Below are 23,028 nucleotides of genomic sequence, written 5' to 3'. Positions count from 1 at the left end.
GCCAGATTGTTTTCCAAAATAGGTGTATCATTTTACATTACTGGGAACACTTTTACTGTGAGAAAATGGATCACATTATAGATAAAAGGGTTTCTACATTTACAGACTTGTGAGTATATTAATTAACATTTCTGAGTTTCTCTCGTTGATGTTATAACAATCTTCACCTCAGTTCAGTCGCTTAGTCATGTCTGACTCTTTGCAACACAATGGACTGCAGCACGCCAGGCTTCCCTGTCCATCACCAACTCCCTGAGCTTCCTCAAACTCATGTCCATTGAGTCGGTGATGCCATCCAACCATCTCATTCTCTGTGGTCCCCTTCTTCTCCTGTCTTCAATCTTTCCCAGCATCCGGGTCTTTTCTAAAGAGTCAGTTTTTCTCATCAGGTGGCCAAAGCATTGGAACTTCAGCTTCAGCATCAGTCCTTCCAATGAATATTCAGGACTGATTTCCTTTAGGATTGACTGATTGTATTTCCTTGCAATCTAAGGGACTCTTGAGTCTTCTCCAACAGCACAGTTCAAAAGCATCAGTTCTTTAGTGCTCAGCTTTGTTTATGGTCCAACTCTCACATGAATAAATGACTACTGTAAAAAAATCATAACTTTGACTATATGGATCTTTGTTGACAAAGTAATGTCTCTGCTTTGTAATATGCTGTCTAGGTTTGTCATAGTTTTTCTTCCAAGGATCAAGCACCTTTTAATTTCATGGCTGCAGTCACCATCTGCAGTGATTTTGGAGCCCAAGAAAATAAAGTCCCTCATTGTTTCCATTGTTTCCCCATCTATTCGCCATGAAGTGATGGGACTGGATGCCATAATCTTAGTTTTCTGAATGTTGAGTTTTAAGCCAGCTTTTTCACTCTCCTTTTTCACTTTGATCAAGAGGCTCTTTAGTTCTTTTTCACTTTCTGCCATAAGGGTGGTATCATCTGCATATCTGAGGTTAATGATATTTCTCCTGGCAATCTTGATTCCAGCTTTGCTTCATCCAGCCAGTCATTTCTCATGATGTACTCCACGTATAAGTTAAATAAGTAGGGTGACAATATATAGCCTTGACATACTCCTTTCCTGATTTGGAACCAGTCCATTGTTCCATGTCCGGTTCTAATGTTGCTTCTTGACCTGCATTAGGACTTCCCTGTGGCTCAGACGGTAAAGTGTCTGCCTGCAATGTGGAAGACCCAGGTTCGATCCCTGGATTGGGAAGATCCCCTGGAGAAGGAAATGGCAACCCACTCCAATACCCTTGCCTGGAAAATCCCATGGATAGAGGAGCCTGGTAGGCAACAGTCCATGGGGTCGCCAAAGAGTCAGACACAACTGAATGACTTCACTTTCCTTTTTCCTTTCCTGACCTGCATAAAGATTTCTCAGGAGGCAGGTAAGGTGATCTGGTATTCCTATCTCTCGAAGAATTTGCCACAGTTTGTTGTGATCCACACAATAAAAAACTTTGGCATAGTCAGTAAAGCAAAAGTAGGTATTTTTCTGGAACTCTCTTGCATTTTCTATGATCCAACAGAGGTTGACAATTTGATCTCTGATTCCTCTGCCTTTTCTAAATCCAGCTTGAACATCTGGAAGTTTTCGATTCACATACTGTTGAAGCCTCACTTGGAGAATTTTGAGCATTACTTTGTTAGCATGTGAGATGAGTACAATTGTGTGGTAGTTTGAACGTTCTTTGGCATTGCCTTTCTTTGAGATTGGAATGAAAACTGATCATTTCCAGTCCTGTGGCCACTGCTGTTTTCCAAATTTGCTGGCGTATTGAGTGCAGCACTTACACAGCATCATCTTTTATCATTTCAAGTTGCTCAGCTGGAATTTCATCACCTCCAGTGACTTTGTTTGTAGTGATGCTTCCTAAGGCCCAGTTGACTTTGCATTCCAGGATGTCTGGCTCTAGGTGAGTGATCACACTGTCGTAGTTATCTGGGTCATTAAGATCTTTTTATATAATTCTGTGTATTCTTGCCACCTCTTCTTAGTATCTTCTGCTTTTGTTAGGTCCATACCATTTCTGTCCTTTATTGAGCCCATCTTTGCATGAAGTGTTCCCTTCATATCTCTAATTTTCTTGAAGAGATCTCTAGTCTTTCCCATTCCACTATTTTCCTCTATTTTTTTGCATTGGTCACTTAGGAAGGCTTTCTGATCTCTCCTTGCTATTCTTTGGAACTCTGCATTCGGATGGCTATATCTTTCCTTTTCTCTTTTGCCTTTTGCTTCTCTTCTTTTCTTGGCTGTTTGTAAGACCTCCTCAGACAACCATTTTGCCTTTTTACAGTTCCTTTTCTTGGGGATGGTTTTGATCACCACCTCCTGTACAATGTTATGAACCTTACTCCATAGTTCTTCAGGCACTCTATCAGATCTAATCCCTTGAATCTATTTGTCACTTCCAGTGTATACTTGTAAGAGATTTGATTTAGGTCATACCTGAATGGTCTAGTGGTTCCTCCTACTTTCTTCAGTTTAAGTCTGAATTTGGCAATAAGGAGTTCATGGTCTGAGCTATAGTCAGCTCCCGGTCTTGTTTTTGCTGACTGTATAGAGCTTCTCCATCCTTGGCTGCAAAGAATATAATGTGATTTTGAGATTGATCATCTGGTGATGTCCATGTGTAAAGTAGTCTCTTGTATTTTTGGAAGAGGATGTTTGCTATATTGTTTCTTGTGTTGTTGGAAGAGGGTGTTTACTAACAACCTTATTGAGGTATAACTCACATCACATTGTGTATGCATTTGCATCACTCCAATAAGATCTCTCCTCCATTTGCATTTATTTGATCTGTCCTTCCTCATTTAATTTGGTGATTTGTTGGCTCATGTGGTAGCCAAGCTAAAGGGCTGAGAATACTTTGTGGCTAACATAAAGTTGCAGAGAAGGCAATGGCACCCCACTCTAGTACTCTTGCCTGGAAAATCCCATGGACGGAGGAACCTGGTGGGCTACAGTCCATGGGGTCGCTAACTAAGCGACTTCACTTTCACTTTTCACTTTCATGCATTGGAGAAGGAAGTGGCAACCCACTCCAGTGTTCTTGCCTGGAGAATCCCAGGGACGGGGGAGCCTGGTGGGCTGCCGTCTATGGGGTTGCACAGAGTCAGACATGACTGAAGCGACTTAGCAGCAGCAGCAGCAACATAGAATTGAGAAATGTCTATGAACTTAAATTTTTTCAAGTTTGAGTAGGTTCAGAAACTCATACTCCAAGTTTGTAATACAGATAGCTCTGAAAGTTGAAACTTTTTTCATAACTCATTTGGTGGAAATGAACGGAATTAACAGGTGGTTATGTATAATATTTGTTTGTTCTCCTTAATGTGAATAATCATATGTCTTATTATAGACGTATTAATATTTGATTATGGGGTACTTCCTCAGCCCTCACTGGGGGTGATTTGTAACAAATGTGTGATATGTGTATCATTTTACCTTTCTAAAATTCAAATAATCCTGAGCTAGGCACAGCTGGCACCACAGCTTTCAGATTGTGGGTCTGTGTTTGAATGAAGTAGCCAGCACCTCAGAGCCTGTGCACTTGCTGGTTTTCCTCCCCAGATGGCCTTTGGGCTCCTTCTTGTAATTCAGGTACATGTTGATTTTGTGGGAATCTCTTTTCTGAGCACCGCAAACATTCCTGCCCCTGTCACTTTCTACCGTGCCACCTTGTTTTATAATCTTTATGACCCTCATTCTTACCTGATGTGACCTACGGCATCTGTTCCCCTGTTTGCATCCATTCTCTTTGTCTCCTCCAACATAAGCCCGTGAAGGCTGGGGTCCTGTCTGTTGGTTCGTGCTCAGGAGGCACCGACAGTGCAGTGGAAGGACTGGGTTTTCCAGGTGCAGCAGCCTGTTCCTGCTCAGTGTCTTGCTCCTACTGAGCTGATTCTGCTCGGCTCCCCATGGGGATCAATTGGAACTTGGCCTAAAGGACACATGTGAGCAGCTGCTATCAGACCGCATAAGATTACTGCCTCTCCCATCACATCAAAAACTAGATGTTTGGTCTTGACTCTTGTGCAAAATCCTTGTCACCATGGAGATGAGTTCTCTAAAAGGTCTGCACACCTGAAAGGGAGGATCACTGAGCCGTGAGAGATAATAGGTAATGGTCACCCATCGGATTGTGTTTTTTTCCCCTCAGTGATAGATTTGCATCCCTGTTTTGGGGCATGATAAAAGTTGTGACCAGGACATCAGTCTGTTTTTCTTTCGTCAGATAATTAGATGGCAGGCACTGTTTCTGATACAGTGCAAAAGATATGAGGGTGTATCATTTCCTCCAGTCTAGCTCTTATGCCTCTTTCTACCTGGTTTTGAAGCTTAATAGTCATGACAGTCAGGATCCAATCAAGACATCATGTCATCAGTTTGTTTGTTTGTTAGACTTAAGTCTTTGCTTAAGGACCAGTTGAGGCAGCTGCTAGTGGCCATGGTTCCAAGGATCCATGTCACGATAGAGGGTGTCCACATTGGCACTGATGATCCAAGTGTTTATAGCAGTTTAGCCAAGTGGGAGTGTCCTGAGTTTCTTTGTTGGGGGAGGGAATCAAGCCATTTTATTGAAGGGCTTTGGGGAAGGGTCAAAAGACTGGGAAGATAATGAAATCCAACATCCTTTTCCCAGCTGGGATCTCCCCATCTTCATAGTCACTGGAAAATGAGTGTCATTCTTACCACTATAACTCATTTTCTGGATCACTTTGGGGTAGTCCCTTCATCTTCTAAAACTGTTTCTCACCTGTGTGATAAGGATAGTTCCCCAAGGGCTAAGTGCGCAAACAGTGTAAAGTGCTCGGCACAAAGAAGGGCCTCTGTTGTATTCATTCCCATCTTCTGTGTCTTCGTCAAACTCTAAATTTGCTCAAAATAATTTTGCTCCTTTAGACTATTTAAGGGAATTTAAAGCCTACTAAAGTCCAAATGTATTTGCTGAAACTGCATAGACTTGCTGAGATTTAACTGCTTTGTATTCACAGAGTGGACATTTCATGTGGTTGAATTTACTACAGCTGTGTGTGTCTAGGGTCTGGGTGTTTGGAGAAAGGCAAACATAGACTGTCAGTGTGTTGTCTGTTTTGTTTGAGTCCTGTAAGAGCATCGGAAAGTTACAAGACTCCAAACTGAAGGCCTGACCAATCAGGAGGGAGTATGTGTGAGCAAAGCATAATGAATGTCAAAAGCAGGTCCATGGTACTTTCCTAGCAGTCCAAAGTTTAAGACTTCACCTTCCAATGCAGCCAGTGCGGATTCAATCCTTGGTCAGATATCTAAGATCCTGTATGCCTCATGGCCAAAGAAACCAAAAGACAAAACAGAAGCAATATTGTAACAATCTCAATAAAGACTAAAAAATGTTCCATTAAAAAAAAAAAAAAAAAAAAAAAAGCAAGCCTGGTGTACAAATGAATTTCATAAACATTTGAAAGAATTTAAGTTTTTGGTCTTAGTTTACTTTTTGGTACTATGGAATCAGCCCTTTGTTAGTTCTGTCTTTTCTTCATTAAAAAAAAATCCTCCAATCTTTTACCACTAGCATGTGTTCATATATCTGCTTACTTGATTGTCATTTTGAAATAAAGTTATAATTAAAAGTTGACAGAGGAGAAAGAGAGTTGAAGCAGAGAGAATAAAGTATATGAATACCTTTCTATAAAATTCAAATCTTCTATGTAATTTCAGTTCATTACCTGGGCATTAAAAAAGGGAAAGCCAGCTTATCCTTTAAGCTGGCTCCTCATCCTTGGAATTTTAAAATGGCAAGCCTGATTCCAAACAGTGAAAATGTCATTCCTTGAATACAAAAGGGGCATATAAGAATTAGAAGGGAAAGAGAACAGAAGATGAGTTGAAGGCACACACACTTCATTCAGAACCAGCCCCATGGTTTACTCAGCTTCCAGTGGACTTAAAAGCTCATATTTAGCTTTTGTATGGCTCATATACAGACAGGATCCTGCCTCCAGGATTGCTCCCCTTGCTGCCCAGTATCTTAAGTTGAATCAGTCATTTTTGGGGAAAGTATCAGGCAGGGTTCAGGATCTTATTTAGATCCTGAATAGAGCCAGTAGAATGCTGGCTTCAGGATCTTATTTCTTTTGCTGGAGGAGGGCCTTTTCTGAGCACACTGAAGCAAGGGACTTACATAAAATGTTTGGGGACCAAGATCACGGGAATGGTCTTATTTTTCACTATTTATTCTTGATTTCATTTTAAGTCAGCTTCACACATATGTATGTGTGGTTGACTTTACCTTAGAAAAGTAAAAGCCAACTCGGTCTGCTAACTCAGGGTCCTTCAAAAGTCAAGAGGGACCCAGGCCGTTTTCATTTTTCAAGGTTCCCAGTCTGTTAAGAAATGTTGTTGTTGATCAGTCACGTCTGACTCTTTGCAACCCCTTGGACTGCAGCACTCCAGGCTTCCCTGTCTTTCACTGTCTCCCAGAGTTTGCTCAAACTCATGTCCATTGAGTCGGTGATGCCATCCAACCATCTCATCCTCTGTCACCCCTTTCTCCTCCTGCCCTCAATCTTTCCCAGCATCAGAGTGTTTTCCACTGAGTCAGCTCTTCTCATCAGGTGGCCAAAGTAATGGAGCTTAAGCTTCAGCATCAGTCCTTCCAATGAATGTTGAGGGTTGATTTCCTTTTAAGATTGACTCGTTTGATCTCCTTGCAGTCCAAGGACCTCTCAAGAGTTTTCTCCAGCACCACAATTTGAAGGCATCAATTCTTTGACGCTCAGCTTCTTTATGGTCCAACTCTCACATCCATACATGACTACTGGAAAAACCATAGCTTTGACTATACGGACCTAATGACAAAACAGAGTTGAGAACTGGGATATATTTTAAATATTTGCATTTAACACATTACTGTTTTTTTTTTTAAAGCAGAGAGTGCTTATACAATGTGATTGAATTTTTCTTAAGAAGTAAAGGATACAGTAAGAAAAATTGTATGCACCATAGGCTGTGTGGTCCAGGAAAGAGATGCATCTTCTTCCAGTGCTATGGTTTCTCTGTGACTATACCTGTGCTCTCTTTAGGAGATTAATGCAGGAAGTCTAAGTTTAAGGCTCTTTGAATTGGAGGCCTGCTGATGGCTTTCTGGTCCTCAGGAAGTATCTGAATACTGCCCTGACCTGGGCCTGCAGGGAGCTTTTCATGATGGTTCTTATTACTGTTTCTTGCTTATTACTGCTCACAGAGTGTGAGCGTATTTTCATCTTAAAACCTTCCTTCACCCTGCATTCCTTTCTTGGTTTGCCTCAAATCCATCTAGATATAGGAGTCTAATCTATTTTTTAAATCATTGCTACCAGATTACTTTAAAGATGACTTCAGTTTCAGAATTGATCATGTTGCTTTTATGCCCAATCAGACCTCTTTGCTCCTCACCCTGACTATAGTGCACAGAACATAGTGTTCCTTGGCCTTGCTTCTTGCCCTTGCTCATTTGAACCCCACTTGCCTGCCTCTTTGTACCCTTCTCCCCATACCACTGGCCTTCCCCATCCCAAACCACCAACAGACTGCAGACTCATGAGGCTTCTTCCTTGGAGCCTTTGCTGCTCAGTCTCCCATCACTTCTCTTAACCAGTTGGCTGACTTCCACTCAGCCTTTAACTCAAACTCACTGTCACATCATTTAGGAAACCTTCCCCAGACTGGTACCCCATTCCCTGGCAGAGATATCTTACTTTGAGTTCCTTACTTTGAGTTGTCATAACACCTTAAACCTCTTTGCTCTGTGGTTCTACCATGTGTAAAGTTGGGATAAAGCTATGTGCTTTCCTTTATAGGATGGCTGTGAGGATTAACTGGATTAATTGATTAAAGTAGTTAGAACAGTTTGGCCCTGGGATAGGAAATGTGGAACTAAATAATTTGCTGTTATCTCCTTGTGGGACCTCCTGTAAGAGCCCACACTACACTGTCTAATTATAAATACTTGCTTCTCCTCAGAGCTGAACTGTGAATGTGTTGGTCATCCTCATGGCCCAGCTTTTAGTGTAATTCTTCTCATTTACTTAATTATCATCAGCATTGTCTTGTTATCATCATCAACAATAATAAGAGCTGACATTAATGGACGTTCATTAGGTACCAAGAGCTTTTGCCCAGAGTACTCTAATGAAGTAGCTCAAGCTAGGATTCAAGTCAGGTTGTCTGACCCCGGAGCCTACTCTTGGACCAACATAATATGTTCCCTTTCAAACTGAAGTTGCCTGGTAAACATCTGGATGGGTGGATACAAGGAGAGAATAGAAACAGAATTGAAATAGCGTTTCCCCTGCATCATATTTACATAAAAATCCATCTGAGTAGGTAAAATCTATTAGACACAGAAATTGTTCAGTATTTCTCTGTTTTCAAGGGTAAAGGGAATTTTCCTTCTCTGATTATAGTTAGGGCCCAGGGGTGGGGAGCTGCCTGCCATAGTCGCTGTCCTGTTCTGTGTCGCACTGGTACCATCCATCAAAGGAGCTTGCTTTGGCAAACAGCTTAATTTCTGTGTTTGTGCCATTTTGAGGACATCAGTCAAAACTTTATAAAGGCCCTTGCCTCATTCCATTTTCACCCGACTGATCACAGATTTTGCTGTTGAAGCTAAAAAAAGCCTGGTGGATTCTGAAAGCCAGTCCTTAAGGAGCAGGCGCACAGCCTTGTGTTTGAGAACACAGATTTTGGAGTCCTTTTCTTGGCAGCAGAATTAACTTTCACATAACCTCCATGTAACTGTGAACTTGTGTTGCTGTTCCAAGTTCTCCCCACATGGGAGCCAACCATGGGAATCATAGACTCTGGTCTTTTCTTGTTCAGTCAAACTGTGTTATGCTTGAAAATTTTGTCTCCTCCCCTGCCCCATTACCATGATAGCTTAATTACATTTGTGTGGAATTCTTCAGGAAATGTTTTGCATGTACATGCTCATCAAATTCACACATGGAAATACAGACTAAAAATGGTATTATTTCAGTTCACAGGGTAAGAAAACCAAGACTCAAAGAAGTTAAGGTTTTCTCAGAGTCAAGTAGCTACTGAGTGGAAAGATCTATATTCAAACCTTTGTCCTTGGGCTCTGAGACTGTTTTAATTCTATTGAGCTGTAATGTTTAAAAGGCCAAAAGCTTAGAGCCATGATTAAGTCATCTCCTTCTTAGTGTCCCACTCAGTTCTTGTTGCTGTTCTGATTAATAGGTTCTCAACAAATACTTGTTAAACTAAATTGAACAGAAGTTATGGGAACTTGTTGTTACAGCCAGAATTGGAAACTCTCTGTACCGTAGACATTCTCTCCAGGACTATCACCTTCTTAACTTGGCTGCACCTTATCTTATCTTTCTTTTCTTAGGCAGATGCTCCCATCTTCCTTACCTAGTTGGACAGTATCCTCAATGCTCTGCCATTGTGGATTCTGGTCAAAACCTCTGAGTCAGCCCTGGAAAGATGTAATTAAGGGCTGGAACAAAATTTTGTTCAACATGGTCAGAGGCCTCAGTGATAGGTAATTTCCATTGTGGGATATGTTTATCCTTAAACCGACTTAATATCATAGCTCTTTTCACACTGGACTTATACCCTCTCAGGAAGTTAATGACAGTTCCATTGCCCATGAAGGGAAGAGTTCAGTTATCTTAAAACTGAAGGATTCAGAGGGAACTTTGCAAGGTTCATGGTTAAATAGCCTTGATTTTGATAATCCAACTCTATAAACCACTGCCAGGAGGATACCTACATAGAAGACCACATTCTAAAATGCTGGATCATTTGGAAAAACTTGCTGGGGCTGAAATGTAAGACTGTCTTTTTTTTCTGTCTCCTCCCAGCTGCTTTGGCCCTTGGGTAGCCTTTTGAGCAGTTTGGCTGTTGCCATGTTCAATAGTTTTGCAAATGTTACATTTTGGCAAATGCAGCCTTAGGTGTAAAATGAGATAGCTTTGGTTTGGAAATTGGCCACTCATGTTGATAACAGTTATTAATCGAATCAGCCTCAAATTGATAACAGGTATCTCCTGTGGAAACAAAGATAATTTGTTATTGATTGTGATCCAGTCTTCTGATGTAAACTCTAGGCTTATTTTGTCTTGTAAAAGGTTGGTGTAGCCTTATGCAATCTGAAGGAGACAGGAAGAGATGGGGTGGAGGAAGGAAAGAAAACTCTCCCCACATACACACGATGTGTTTACTCTATTGTTCTGTTACCTGCTTTCTCTGGAAACTTTATAGATTAGCTTTTATAATCTACTTTGAAATGTTTGCTGTTTTTAAAGCAGAAGCAATCTTTGCAGCTTTCAAGCAGAAGGTCATTTTATACAAAATGTTCATTCGTGTGCAACAAAGCTTATTTCTTGTACAGGAACAAAGAAATAATGAAGGCTCCTTAAAAGTTGTTTTTCTCTAAAGGAACGATCATCTTGATAGCTGGTGATTTATATGTGCTTTTTCTATTGAGTTGAAAAGCAAAAACATTCGTATCAATAAGGATTACTGAATATTATTAGACTCAGATGTGACTCTAACTTCAGCTTCAGTGTTTCAGAGTAGGAGGGAAAGACGTCTTGGATTTCTTGTCTAGTTGGTGTCCATCTCTCCAGGTTATTCCTTTTGCCCTGATTCACTACCTGATGGTAATCCAGCCATTAATGTGGTCTCTGCATAGGTCTCTGATATCCAGCTGTTTCTAGAACAAAGTCCCAAAATTATTCTTGCCTCCAAAACTTTGTTTGCCATGTTTCTTTGGGCTGAACGCTCTTTTAGCAACGTCCCACTTTCCTTTAGAGCTCAACTTAAATGTAATTTTTTGGGGGAAGCTTTGTGGCTTATTGTTACTATGATTTTTCATTTAGTTCTTTATAGGGAAATAGCTGTTTTCTTTATGCATGTCTTCCACCCTCTGTAAACCACCTCATGATGTTCCATGGCTCACTGGTGATACAAGTCCTTCAATTACTCTAGCTACAAAAGCGTCAAAGATTAATCTACACTGTTGCCTGTGCGCTTAGTCGTGTCCAACTCTGTGACCTTACAGACTATAGCCTGCCAGGCTCCTCTGTCCCTGTGATTCTCCAGGCAAGAATACTGGATTGGGTTGCTGTTTCCTTCTCCCATGTATCTTCTCAACCCAGGGATTGAACCCACATCTCCTGAGTCTTCTGCATTGGCAGGTGAAGTCTTTAACCACTAAGTCTCTTGGGGAGCCCTAATCTATACTGTTACAGAGTGATAAAAACTATATCCAGATTGGAGAAGAGAAGAGATTAACAACAGATGGAGTGAAAATGTAAATTTAAATATCTTACTCTTCCCCCCAACATGACAGTTCTTAAATTGTTGGTTTCTGACTCTTCATACAAGGATGGAGTGTTTAGAATTAATCCTGGGACAAATCAGTCACATTTTGTCCAGATTTCTGGACAGATCTTTTGATGAACTGATGGCATTTAATGAGAATAGAGATTTTTCATTTTTATTTCTAGGACCAGTTGAGTTTGAAATCTGTGACTGTAGAGAGAACCTGGGTTTCCTCTGTCCTTATCTCTTCAGGTGGTCAGTATGTCAAGTTTAAGACATGATCGTAACATGGTACTAGGATAATGATCACCTTCTGTACATACTGATTGGCACAGCATGTAACTTTTACTCCATCACACTCATTGGCAGTCCCTAAAACAAAAGCTGATGATCGTTTGTGTCGGGAAAAGATAGACCATATCACGCTGGGTGTGGTTGTGACAGCGATTGTTGCTTCTCTTTGATTGCCCCATTTAGCTGCTTTTCTGCAAGTTTAGCTCTTGTTGATTTGAAGGAAGAGTCACGTGATCTTTTTTCTGGTATTAAAGACAATTTAATAACTAGCGCTATGTTAAATGACCACAGATCTTCCTTAGCATCCCTTCAGTTGAATTTAAGCATTATTTGAGAAAGAATTTTGTACTCATTTCAGAGAAAAAGGGCAATAAAAACCCAATACAAGCATTAAATGTCTTTGTAAAACACAAAGTGAAATCACTAGACATATTAAATAGTTTGAAATTTTTGTTAAAATTCCTGTATCCCATGATCATAGAATTTACAAGCCAAAGCTTTTTGTCTTTAATATGAGAAATAAAAGTATCATTTTTCTTTGCTTTTCATGTGTTTTTTAAAAAAACCTATTGACTTATTTATTTTTGGTCGCACTAGATCCTCGTTGCTGCCCTCAGACTTTCTCCAGTCGGTACGTGGGCTTCCTGTTGCGGCGGCTTCTCTTGTTGCGGAGCACAGGCTCTAGGTGCATGGTTGTCAGTAGTGTGGCACATGGGCTCAGTAGCTGCAGCTCAGGGGCGCTAGAGGACAGGCTCAATAGCTGTGGTTCGTGGGCTTAGTTGCTCCTCGGGATGTGGAACCTTCCTGGACCAGGAATCAAGTCTGTGTCCTCTGTATTGGCAGGCAGAGTCTTATTCACTGTACCACCAGGGAAGTCCTACATATGGTTTTTATGTTTCTGTTTAAAGGCTTTTTGGCCATAATTGTCCCTGCTCCAATTTTAGGGATATTTATTAAAAACTTTTTTCACTTGTGCACAATTTGTTCACCTGATAGAATCAGTAGGGTTCCAGTAATAAGTTACTTTGGTTGTGGAATTGTATTTTCCATTACTTTCCCCACTCTTCACTGCGTATTTCTTTCCATCTTTTCTCCTTTTAAGCCAAAAAGATCTGGAACCAAAAAATGAAATACAAGTAGAACAAAAAATCATTTTCTTCTTCTGATCCAATTTTTACTTTGACTTGGTGTCCTATTTTCCCCCTTCTGGACCATGACAGAGAGTGTGACATCTCCAATGTCTTTAACGCTAGCCTTGATTTCAGTGTTTTCAGGGGAGGAGAGGGGAGACTGTGCATTCTGTATTGTTGCATGATATATGTGGAGTCATTGTAGCAAGAAATAAGATGTGGTTTTAAATGAAATGCCTTAATACCCCTGCTGTTCCCCTTGGCAGTTTTGCCTTCACCAGAGCTATAAATACTATCTATGGTCCATGGCTTCTAGCATTTTATATATATAAAGTTAACTTCTGTGTTTATTCCACTAAAAAGGAAGAATTATTTAGAAATCTTAAAAGTCAGTGTAGTATGTATCAGTTGATGAATTGCAAGTTTTTAGCTTGTAGGTGCTTTGTTTCAAGGCCAGGATGTATATTCTGCTATATTGTTATCATTTTTATTTAGTAAGGAAATGCTTGGTTATTAAGGGGGAAGGTGTACCTATGGACAAAACTGCTGCTTTCTCAGATCTCAATTTTGAATACCAGTCTTCAAAACCATTTTTATTTCCAGTGTGTAGTTTTAATTAAAAAAACACAATTCTGTAGTCCCATCTGCAAAGCCAAAAGAGGAATTCATACAAGAGAAAATTAACTTATTATTAAAAGAACACTGCCTTTCTAATAGATATGATAGAGTAACAGTTCTCCTCAGGCTCAGTGGCAGTTCCTTATACAATAACTGAAATATTAGCACATTTAAATTGATTTTCCTTGCCTGCAAGTAATAATCAAAATTATTTTAAAAACATACTTAATTTGACTTAGATGATAAGGATATTTGCTCAGAAAAGGACACTCTGGGCTATTATTTTCTGCTGGTAAGCAAGAGTTGGAAGTTGAGTGGTTTTGATTTTGTTAATGATGATTCAGTTTATTTTTATTTTATTAACAATGGGAACACTGTCTCCAGGACTGCTCTGTTTTAGGTAAATTTATGGCACATGATTTCTTTCTTAAATAACATTTCTTATAATTCATTTATCTTTATACTAGTGTTTTGAGAAAGATTGACAATGTTTTGTTCTTTCCAAAAGGTGATCATGGTTCTTGATGTGCTTTTTGTCATTATCACTGTGTGTAGCAACTGAGTCTATTCTTGTTGGTGCAGGAGAGGCCGGGGGTTCCCCTGAATTCTCTCATGTAATGTAGGCTTGTCTCCTGTTGGCATCAGAGTGCAGACTGAGATAACTCCATCACAAGAAGGATATGTCCTTTCCAAGAGCCCTATTCCAAAGTACTTTCATGCTTCACATGAGACAGTATTATGTGTGGTGGCCAGTTAACTAACTTTTTCTGAATCATTTCTCCTAAAGCTCTGTAGTGAGCATGATGGGAAAATATCTTTATGGAAACAAGAAATGTGTGAGATAAATTGAGTTTAAAAAAGGCATGCCACAGATTTAACTTGAAAATGAATGTAAAAACCAGCCAGCAGGATTCAAATTCTCATGGACTCAACTGCTGCACACAAAGAACAGTGTTCAGGCTGGTGTCAGTGGTTTGTACAGTATTATACAATTGTTTCTAGTGTGTTATTTTCTTGTGCCCTGTGGCTTGTATTGCAGTATTTGTAGTTGAAATACATCTCATGTTATGCCATACACAGATTTTTTAAAAGATATTTTAATTAATTACTTTATTTTTGGTTGTAATGGGTTTTTGTTCCTCTGTGGGTTTTTCTCTGGTTGCAGCGAGCAGAGGCTACTCTCTAGTTGCATTGTTCAGGCTTCTCATTGCAGTGGCTTCTTCTGTTGCAGAGCACGGGCTCCAGGGCTTGCAGGCTTCAGTAGCTGTGGCATGTGGGCTCAGTGGTCGCGGATCCTGGGCTGTAAAGCTCAGGCTCAATAGTGGTGGCACATAGGCTTAGTTGCTACATTGTGGCATGTGAGATCTTCCCAGATCAGGTATCAAACCCATATCTCTTCCATTGGCAGGCGGACTGTTTAGCACTGAGCCACCAGGGAAGCTCTATACACAAATTTGTTTATGGCATGTATGCTGCTGCTAAGTCGCTTCAGTCGTGTCCAACTCTGTGCGACTCCATAGACGGCAGCCCACCAGGCTCCTCTGTCCCTGGGGTTCTCCAGGCAAGAACAGTGGAGTGGGTTGCCATTTCCTTCTCCAGTGCATAAAGTGAAAAGTGAAAGTGAAGTCGCTCAGTCGTGTCTAACTCCTAGCGACCCCATGGACTGCAGCCTACCAGGCTCCTCCACCCATGGGATTTTCCAGGCAAGAATACTGGAGTGGGGTGCCATTGCCTTCTCTGATGGCATGTATGAGATATACATAAATATAAATGTAAACAAAACATTATATGAAATGCGTTTTATGCTATGTTGTTTCATGATAACCTCAAGTTGCCTGTTTCTTATTTGTTGGTCCTATACTGCTTTATTGTTTTTTGGGTTTCCAATTCTTTGCTTTTTTCAATATTATCTGTCTCATTCATTAAGAAATTTTATTTTGTTTTTATTTTTTGATCATTTGTCCATTTCATTGCAGTTTCTTTTCTGGGTTCTCAAAGTACTTAGACACCATGAGAAAACAACTTCTATGACTGTAAATACACAGTCAAAATGAATGGCTTTTTTGATGTGTAAGTGTTTAAAAATGTGTAATATTTATTACACATACCTTATAACAGTTTGTAAATGATTTCATGGTACATGCATATACATTCTAAATCTGTTACGATGATTAAAAAAATAAGCTCACACAAACACAGATTTCTTAAATCACTGTCAGTCATTTATCTTTCAGAGTCTACATTGATACATTTGCAAATTGTGTCAAATCATCACAGGATGTTAATAAGCTTCATTGACCAGGATGTTTCCCAAAAGACCAAGGCCCATTGAAAGTTGGGCCAGTGTGTCCAGTCTATGTAGATTGTGTCTCTTTCTTTTCCTCCATTTCTCATCATCTTTACTTTATGCCTCTCTCCTATAAAGTATTTTATGTCTTATAGTGAAAAGACATCTATATGTATATGTATATAGACACACACAGATTTTTAAAAATATAAATGAGGTTGGGGAAACCTTAGAAGGTTGGTGACGCTCATTACAAGGGGATCTGGGATGAGTGCTATTTGTAGTCAGTGGCTCTCAAACTTTAACAGCTTCTTAACCATCCAGAGAGCTTGTTAAAACAAATTGCTAGGATAATTTCCCTGTTGGTCCAGTGGCTAAGACTCTATGCTTCCCAACACATGGGGACCAGGTTCTATCCCTGGTTGGGGAACTAAATTCCACATGCCCACTTACTGGTGCAGCCAAATAAATAAAAATAATAGATGTTAAAAAAAAAAAAAAAAGTTTGCTGGGCTCAGCTCCAGAGCTTCTGATTCTGTAGGACTGGGATGGGACTTGAAAATGTGAGTTTCTAACAGGTTCTCTGGTTAGATGCTGCTGGTGAGGGGCTCCGCTTTGAGAACCACTGATCTGGGATTGTCTTTTCAGATGTTTGGGATGAGGAAACCATCCCAAGAATTAGAGTGGGGAAGGGCTTGCCCAGATTTCCCAATGGTAGGGTAGGTACCTTCCCTAGAATTGGCACTGGATCTTCTGGCTCTGGCCCTGTAATATTTTCCTGGGATCTGTTCTTTGACTGAGCAGAGAAGGAGAAGCTTCTTCCCAACTATCTGAAGAGAGTGTGGGAAACCAGATTGGCCACGCTTCCCAGTTTCCATTCTGTGTGCAGCATTATCTCTGGCTGACCTGTCACTTTCTTTAAATGTCCTCTGGAGAGAGAGGGCTTTAGGGCTTCTACTGGTGCCCAACTTACCCAAATATATTTCAGCCTCTGTATTCCCATGTCCAATTTAATAATTATTCATGGAACATTTTTCTGTCGATTTGTGATCATTTAGAGATTAATCTAATGTCATAATTTTTGAAACATGGCCTGTTAAACTCAGTTCTATAATATGTCCAAAAAGCAAGCTAAAGACAGCATAGGCTACAAGAATAACTGTGGGAAAAATATAAATGGTTTAATTTTTACCTGGATCTGAAGTTTTTCTTTAAATTCAATAAAATTTCAATGAAATATTATTTCACTAAAGGAGTTTTCTGCAATATCCTGTAGCTTACATTTTCATGGGTAGAAATAACTTATTGTTGGTAACTTTAAATTAAAGAGTAAATGATTGGCATTAAATGGAATTTTATAAAAATTGTTTCATAACAATATGTATTGGCTTAATTTCATTGGCAAAGAAGAGTAACAACAGTTGTGCATTTATAGTTGTTAGTTATTGATTTAATTTTAGTGATTTTCTTATTGGGATGCAGATTGTCAAGATGGCATTGATGTACCATTAACTTCAAATAAATGTTACCTGATAATTATGCACCAGAGCTGGGTGCAGAAAGAGTTGACCTTAAATGATTGAGGGAATTAAAATAAATACCATTTCCATACCACTGGGGAAGAAAGCCCACTTAGAGTTGGACTCTGTTCAATTCAATAAATCTTGACCGTGGGCTTTCTATGCTTAAGGAATATACTTTTCTAGGTAGGTTTCAGAGTCCTTATCTGGCCTGAAGAGCCAGTGTCTTTGAATTTTTATGAAAGGGATACAGAACATGTGTGCATTTATGCACATATATGATTGGGTGATGAAAGCAGAAACTGGACTTCGACATTGATGTTATTTTCAGCTTCGTGGGAGCATGGGCAGCAGGTCACAGTTTCCATGCCATGATATGACCTGGCATTTGGGGCAGTGGAGAAATGTCAGTGTTTTCACGATGTTGAGGTGGGGTCCAGGTCACACTTTTGACTCTGGGTTGCTTTCTGTCTTTCCAGCGTCTTGTGGAGGCTGCAGAAGAGGCGCACCTGAAACATGAGTTTGATGCCGACTTACAGGTAACTGATTAGAGTTTGAGTTAAACTGCTTTTTGTGCTTGCTGCTAACGGAGAAACACTAGGTATACTGGAAATACCAGGGTTCAGATGTTTGGGGAGGAGGATTTTTAGAGTATGGTACAGAGTTGAAATAAATGTACCTATTTCTTAACAAGACAGGACAATGATCCTCAACCGTTTTCCACTGTGTAAATTACAGGTGATAATGCATACTACACGCATGTAACGAGGTTTCAGTGAACTCCTAATTCTGGGGGAGTTAGTCAGTCAACTGACAGTAATCGCCAGAGCTTTCAATGATAAATTGGTAAGATAGATGGCAGAATATATCCAAATCCCTCTTCCATGACTTCATTTTAAGTGACTGAAAGAACATATGGATCTAACCTTGAATTTACTGTTAATTATATTTTAAAATTACATCATTCACAGACCTGGATTTGAACATCTGCTTAATAAGTTTCTTATACTGAATCTCATATCTAATCATTGCACACATGTATCTGGTTGGGAAGGATTTCGATGCTGCCATGTATATAGAAAACATAGTAAAAGGCAAGGAGTGAATTGAATAATACTTTGAGGTTCCTTTGGGTCATTCCAGAAGGAAATTTTATCTGTATTGTCATTTTGAGTTTGTGACTTTTCCTCACTGCTGGCAAAACAGGAGTGAATCTTAACTCCTTAAGGCTGTGCTTTGCTAGAACATACATACTTCTTTTAGTGCCATGTGCTCACAATTAGGAAATAGTGTTTATTTTGCCATGTTTTCATTCATATGGAAAAGATAAATCTTCAAGCACAGAAAAAGATGTTGATACCAAAGATAACTTTTAACTGTGTCTCTGTCCCTGGGGTGTCCTTCTTGTCATCACTTCCATCTATAATTTTTGCCTTGTGGATAAAGAATGCCCACTCAAATGGAGTAATAGAGGCAAGTTTAATAATGAGAATATTTGCAAATGCATGGTAAAAAGAAACCAACAAGCAATGGTGTTATATTCTTGGGGCAAGCCACACACCTGTCCTGAAGGAGCAAGGGGAGGGAGTGGTTTCTAGAACCCAGGGATGGTAGCTGTATGGAAAGGGTACTTGGTAGAGAAATGGTGAGATGATAAGAGTGGAATTTGGGGGAAAGAATACCTCCAATAACTGTCTCTAGTCTTCTGATTTCTCGCTGTAACCCACCGTTGACTGAACCTAACTGTTGCTGTAGTTGATTTGGTTCAGAGTTTCTGAGACTTTTGGTGGAAAAGCTTGAAGAATGGGTCTGGAGAGGAAACAGTCATTTTGAGTCATAACACTGAATGTATGAAGCAAATAGAACCAAGAATGCAGTTAAGCATCAGAGGCTCCAGGAAGAGGTGGGAAAAGCCTTGGGGATTGTCGGTAACACCTGGAGAGGAATGGGGCAGACAGCCCTGCTCTTTGAGCAAAGTTACACAGGGCAGAGTCAGCTGAAAATAGCAAGAAGCACCTTGTCTTCCTATAGCCTTACCTGCTTGGTGGCTCCAAGAAGAACCAGGGGGCATTTGTTGGCTACATTTGTCTGAAGTGTGCCTCTTCTTCAAGGATTTGAACTTCCTAGAGTGGACTGGAAGGGATTTAATGAAAGCATTAGGAAGCACCTTTGCAAGTGTGACAATTGTATGGACCTTTTCAGTGCCTTGCCAAGGAAACTCTCTATCTCTCCTTGGGAGTTCCAGAAGATTTTTCAGCAATATTCTGGTTGTAATTGACAGAAAGTCAACTCAAATCAACTTAATTTGATGAGAATCTGTGAGTTCAAGCTGATAATAAATAAAAAACAATCCACATGCTCAGTTGCTCAGTAGTGTCTGACTTTCTGCAGCCCCATGGATGGTAGCCCACCACGCTCCTCTGTCCGTGGGATTTACCAGGCAGGAATACTGGAGTGGGTTGCCATTTCCTTCTCCAGGGGATCTTCCCTACACAGGGATCAAACCTACATCTCTTGTGTCTCCTGCTTTGGCAGGCGGATTCTTTACCACTAGCGCCACCTGGGAAGCGCAAATAAACAAACAGATGGGTAAATAGACAAATACATAAATAACAGAAAAGGGAAAGCTCTTTTAGCTGTGGTCCCCAACCTTTTTGGCACTAGGGACTGGTTTAATAGAAGATCATTTTTCCACGGATGGGAGGTGGAAGGATGGTTTCGGTGTGATTTAAGTGCATTGCATTTAGAGTTCATGCTTCTGTGAGAAGCTAATGCTGCTGCTGATCTGACAGGAGGCAGAGTTCAGGAGACAGTGTGAGCAATGGGGATCATTATCAATACTGATGAAGCTTCACTTGCTTGTCTGTTGCTCACCTCTTGCTGTGCAGCCTGGTTCCTAACAGGCCATGGACCAGTACTGATGCATGGCCTGGGGGTTGGAGACCCCTGTCTTAGAATACAGTTGTGCTCATGCACCGTCACTTAAATCATGTCTGACTCTTTGCTGCTGCTGAGTCACTTCAGTCGTGTCCGACTCTGTGCGACCCCATAGACGGCAGCCCACCAGGCTCCCCCGTCCCTGGGATTCTCCAGGCAAGAACACTGGAGTGGGTTGCCATTGCCTTCTCCAGTGCATAAAAGTGAAAAGTGAAAGTGAAGTCGCTCAGTCGTGTCCGACCCTCAGCGACCCCATGGACTGCAGCCCACCAGGCTCCTCCGTCCATGGGATTTTCCAGGCAAGAGTACTGGAATGGGGTGCCATTGCCTTCTCCAGTCTGACTCTTTGGGACCCCATAAACTATAGCCTGCCAGGCTTTTCTGTTCAGAACATTAACCTGGCAAAAATACTGGATTTGGTTGCCATTTCCTCCTCCAGGGGATCTTCCCAACCCAGGGATTGAACCTGCAACTCCTGCATTGGCAGGTGGATTTTTTTACCACTGAGCCACCTGGGAAGCCCCTTATAGTAAGTACATTGTCAACTACTGAATACAGAAAAAATGATGGCATTATAAAATTATGTTAGTAGTTGCTTCAGGCAAGAATCTTCAATGGATGCTAAAATTGGCAGGTAAAAGTTTGATGAAGAACAGGACATTGATAATCTCAAAGTATTTGTCCACAAATTGCTTATTATTAATAATTAAAAAGGGAAAATAGCTTTATTATGGATAATCCTGGCAGACACCATCTTAAACAGGTAATCAAAGTTAATATCAGTAACAGCACAAAGAGACAGAGTGCCTTCAGATGTGATAGCCAGGAAAAATAAAATATTGCTTGTGTAGACTTCTTGTCTCAAATTGATAACCTGAATCTAACTATGATAAAATATCATCAAAATTTTGCTTGAGGAACATTAAAGGACAATAAAGATACGTGACAACTGAATGCAAACACACATGATCCTAAATAAGATCTGGAACCAGAAACAAAGATTTGAATATGGACTGTGCTTTAGACATTAATGTTGTCTCAATTTTGAATTTCTTCATTTTTGACCCCTGTATGGTGCTTATGCAAGAGAATGTCCTTACTCTTGAGTTTTTCTAGGTTGAGCATTTGGATTCATTGGTCCCAGAGGAAGAAGTAAGTTTGTAAGAGATTGAAAAAGATTATTGGAACTCAGGACTCTTGGAAAATCAGGTGTTTATGACTGATTTAGTCAATTTTATTTTGAGATCAGTTGTCTTCAAAAAGTAATTGGGTGAGTGAAGGAATGATTTAATTGATTTATAGAATTGTTTTTCCTTCAGGAGAGGAAAATGTTCTGTGGTTTAGTTTAACAAGAGCTCTCTCTCTCTCTCTTTTTTTTTGTGCTTTTGAAGCAGTTGTGATTTTCTAAGAGTGCTCTGACTTCCTTCCTATGATTGAACCCTTACAATAGAATTCTGGGCAGCATACTGAATCTCTTGTCAAACGTGGCGATGGAAACATGGATGCAACATGAGCGTCTCTCTCCGAAAGTATAGAGACTGAGAGAATAGGTCTCTGGGTTCTTTTAGTTTTTGTTCTCTTGGGAACAAAGATGATGGGCTCAGCTTTTCCTCTCCCATTGTCATCTGTTCCGTATAAGTACAAGACGAATATCAGAGGCTACAGCTGTGGTTTGAGCACAGAGTAGATGTTGAAATAATCTGTCAATATTACAGAGTGTCATTCAGTATCTGGACCATGACGGAATGTTCTCCAGGTCAGAGTAAATCACATGCGCTTTTGTGGAAAAGTGGAAGAGAGAAGACTTTGAGAAAATAGATGTGCACCCAAGAATGTATGTCTGCTTAGATGAAGGTTTTGAAGCTCTGAAACATTGATGCTGTTACATGCAAGTCTGTTAACAGCTTGGATGTCGGCCCCATTGCTTTTCCTGGAATAGCAGGTCTGTCTGTGTACGGGCTCTGAGTTTATTGCTATGACGGTTCATTAGAGCTGATCAATTGTTAATCTGGGTTCCGCTGACCTCTCTCCAACCCCTGCCAGTAGATTGTTTTTATCAAAGAAATTTCAGACTACCATCTGCTCACCATGAAATAATGCTGAGGAGGTTCCCGTGCTGTTAGCTAACTAAGGGGGAGTAGAAGGAGCTGGGAGTCTGTTTTCCTACAGAAAAAAAAAAAAGTGTTTTTGTGAAATTTCCTAAATGGTGCAGCTTCAGGTTCTGTAATGTTAGCCCCTATTCCCCCACTCCATTTCCAAAATGAAAAAGAAATGCTGGATCTGCCTCTTCTTTCACTTTAGGTTGGAGTCTTCATGTCTTTGCACCATCTTGTGCTTTAAAGGTGAATAATTTGTTTTTCATTTGTAGAATTATCATTTTGTAATTTTATTTGTCATTAAATTTCCTCTTTACAGTTTCTGCAAAGGTTTGATCCTTTCCTTATGGACTTACAGCTTTGACATTGGTAATCCCTTCTGTAGGTCCTTAAATGTGGCACTGAATTGTTAGTTCTTCACAAAAATTATGTTGGGCAACAGGCAAAATACAGCCTTGAAAGGATGGCATATGTGAGCAACCCACAGTGCAGTGTCCTTCACACAAACCAGAGCTGCATGGGTGCACCAGCTGGAAAGCTTTCTCATGGACGCTAGTGCTGCTTTAGCCCTTGAGCTTGCTCCACTATCGGGTGTCCTATGGGTTCCAGACTGGCTTCTTGGTTTTGTTCTTTGTTGCCTGATATTGCCATTAGGGCACTTTTCAGTTAGAATTGATGCAAAAGGAGGCCTTGTTGAAATGGCATCTTCCCTATTTTTAATTGCATACTTTGAATTAACGTAGATTTTTAATGTAAAGCTTGTATGAGATTGAAAATTATAAGAAAGCCGTTTAATAATTAATCACATATGATAATTTTATCATTTTA

General features: G+C 40.2%; 1 protein-coding gene across 4 annotated transcripts in view; it reads left to right on the top strand.

The window, feature by feature from the left end:
* CACNA2D3 (calcium voltage-gated channel auxiliary subunit alpha2delta 3) overlaps positions 1 to 23,028 on the top strand; it is an 898,858-nt gene that overhangs the window by 263,348 nt on the left and 612,482 nt on the right. For all 4 annotated transcript variants that reach the window (XM_070776473.1, XM_070776472.1, XM_070776475.1 and 1 more), the window contains exon 4: positions 17,647 to 17,706. In XM_070776473.1, the coding sequence (XP_070632574.1) occupies positions 17,647 to 17,706 (60 nt within the window). The remainder of the gene's footprint in view (positions 1 to 17,646; positions 17,707 to 23,028) is intronic.

Source organism: Bos indicus, chromosome 22 (assembly GCF_029378745.1).
Source record: "Bos indicus isolate NIAB-ARS_2022 breed Sahiwal x Tharparkar chromosome 22, NIAB-ARS_B.indTharparkar_mat_pri_1.0, whole genome shotgun sequence".
Classification (NCBI taxonomy): Eukaryota; Metazoa; Chordata; class Mammalia; order Artiodactyla; family Bovidae; genus Bos; species Bos indicus.
Note: the sequence above shows the minus strand (reverse complement) of the source record. Positions and strands in the feature narration are given on the sequence as shown.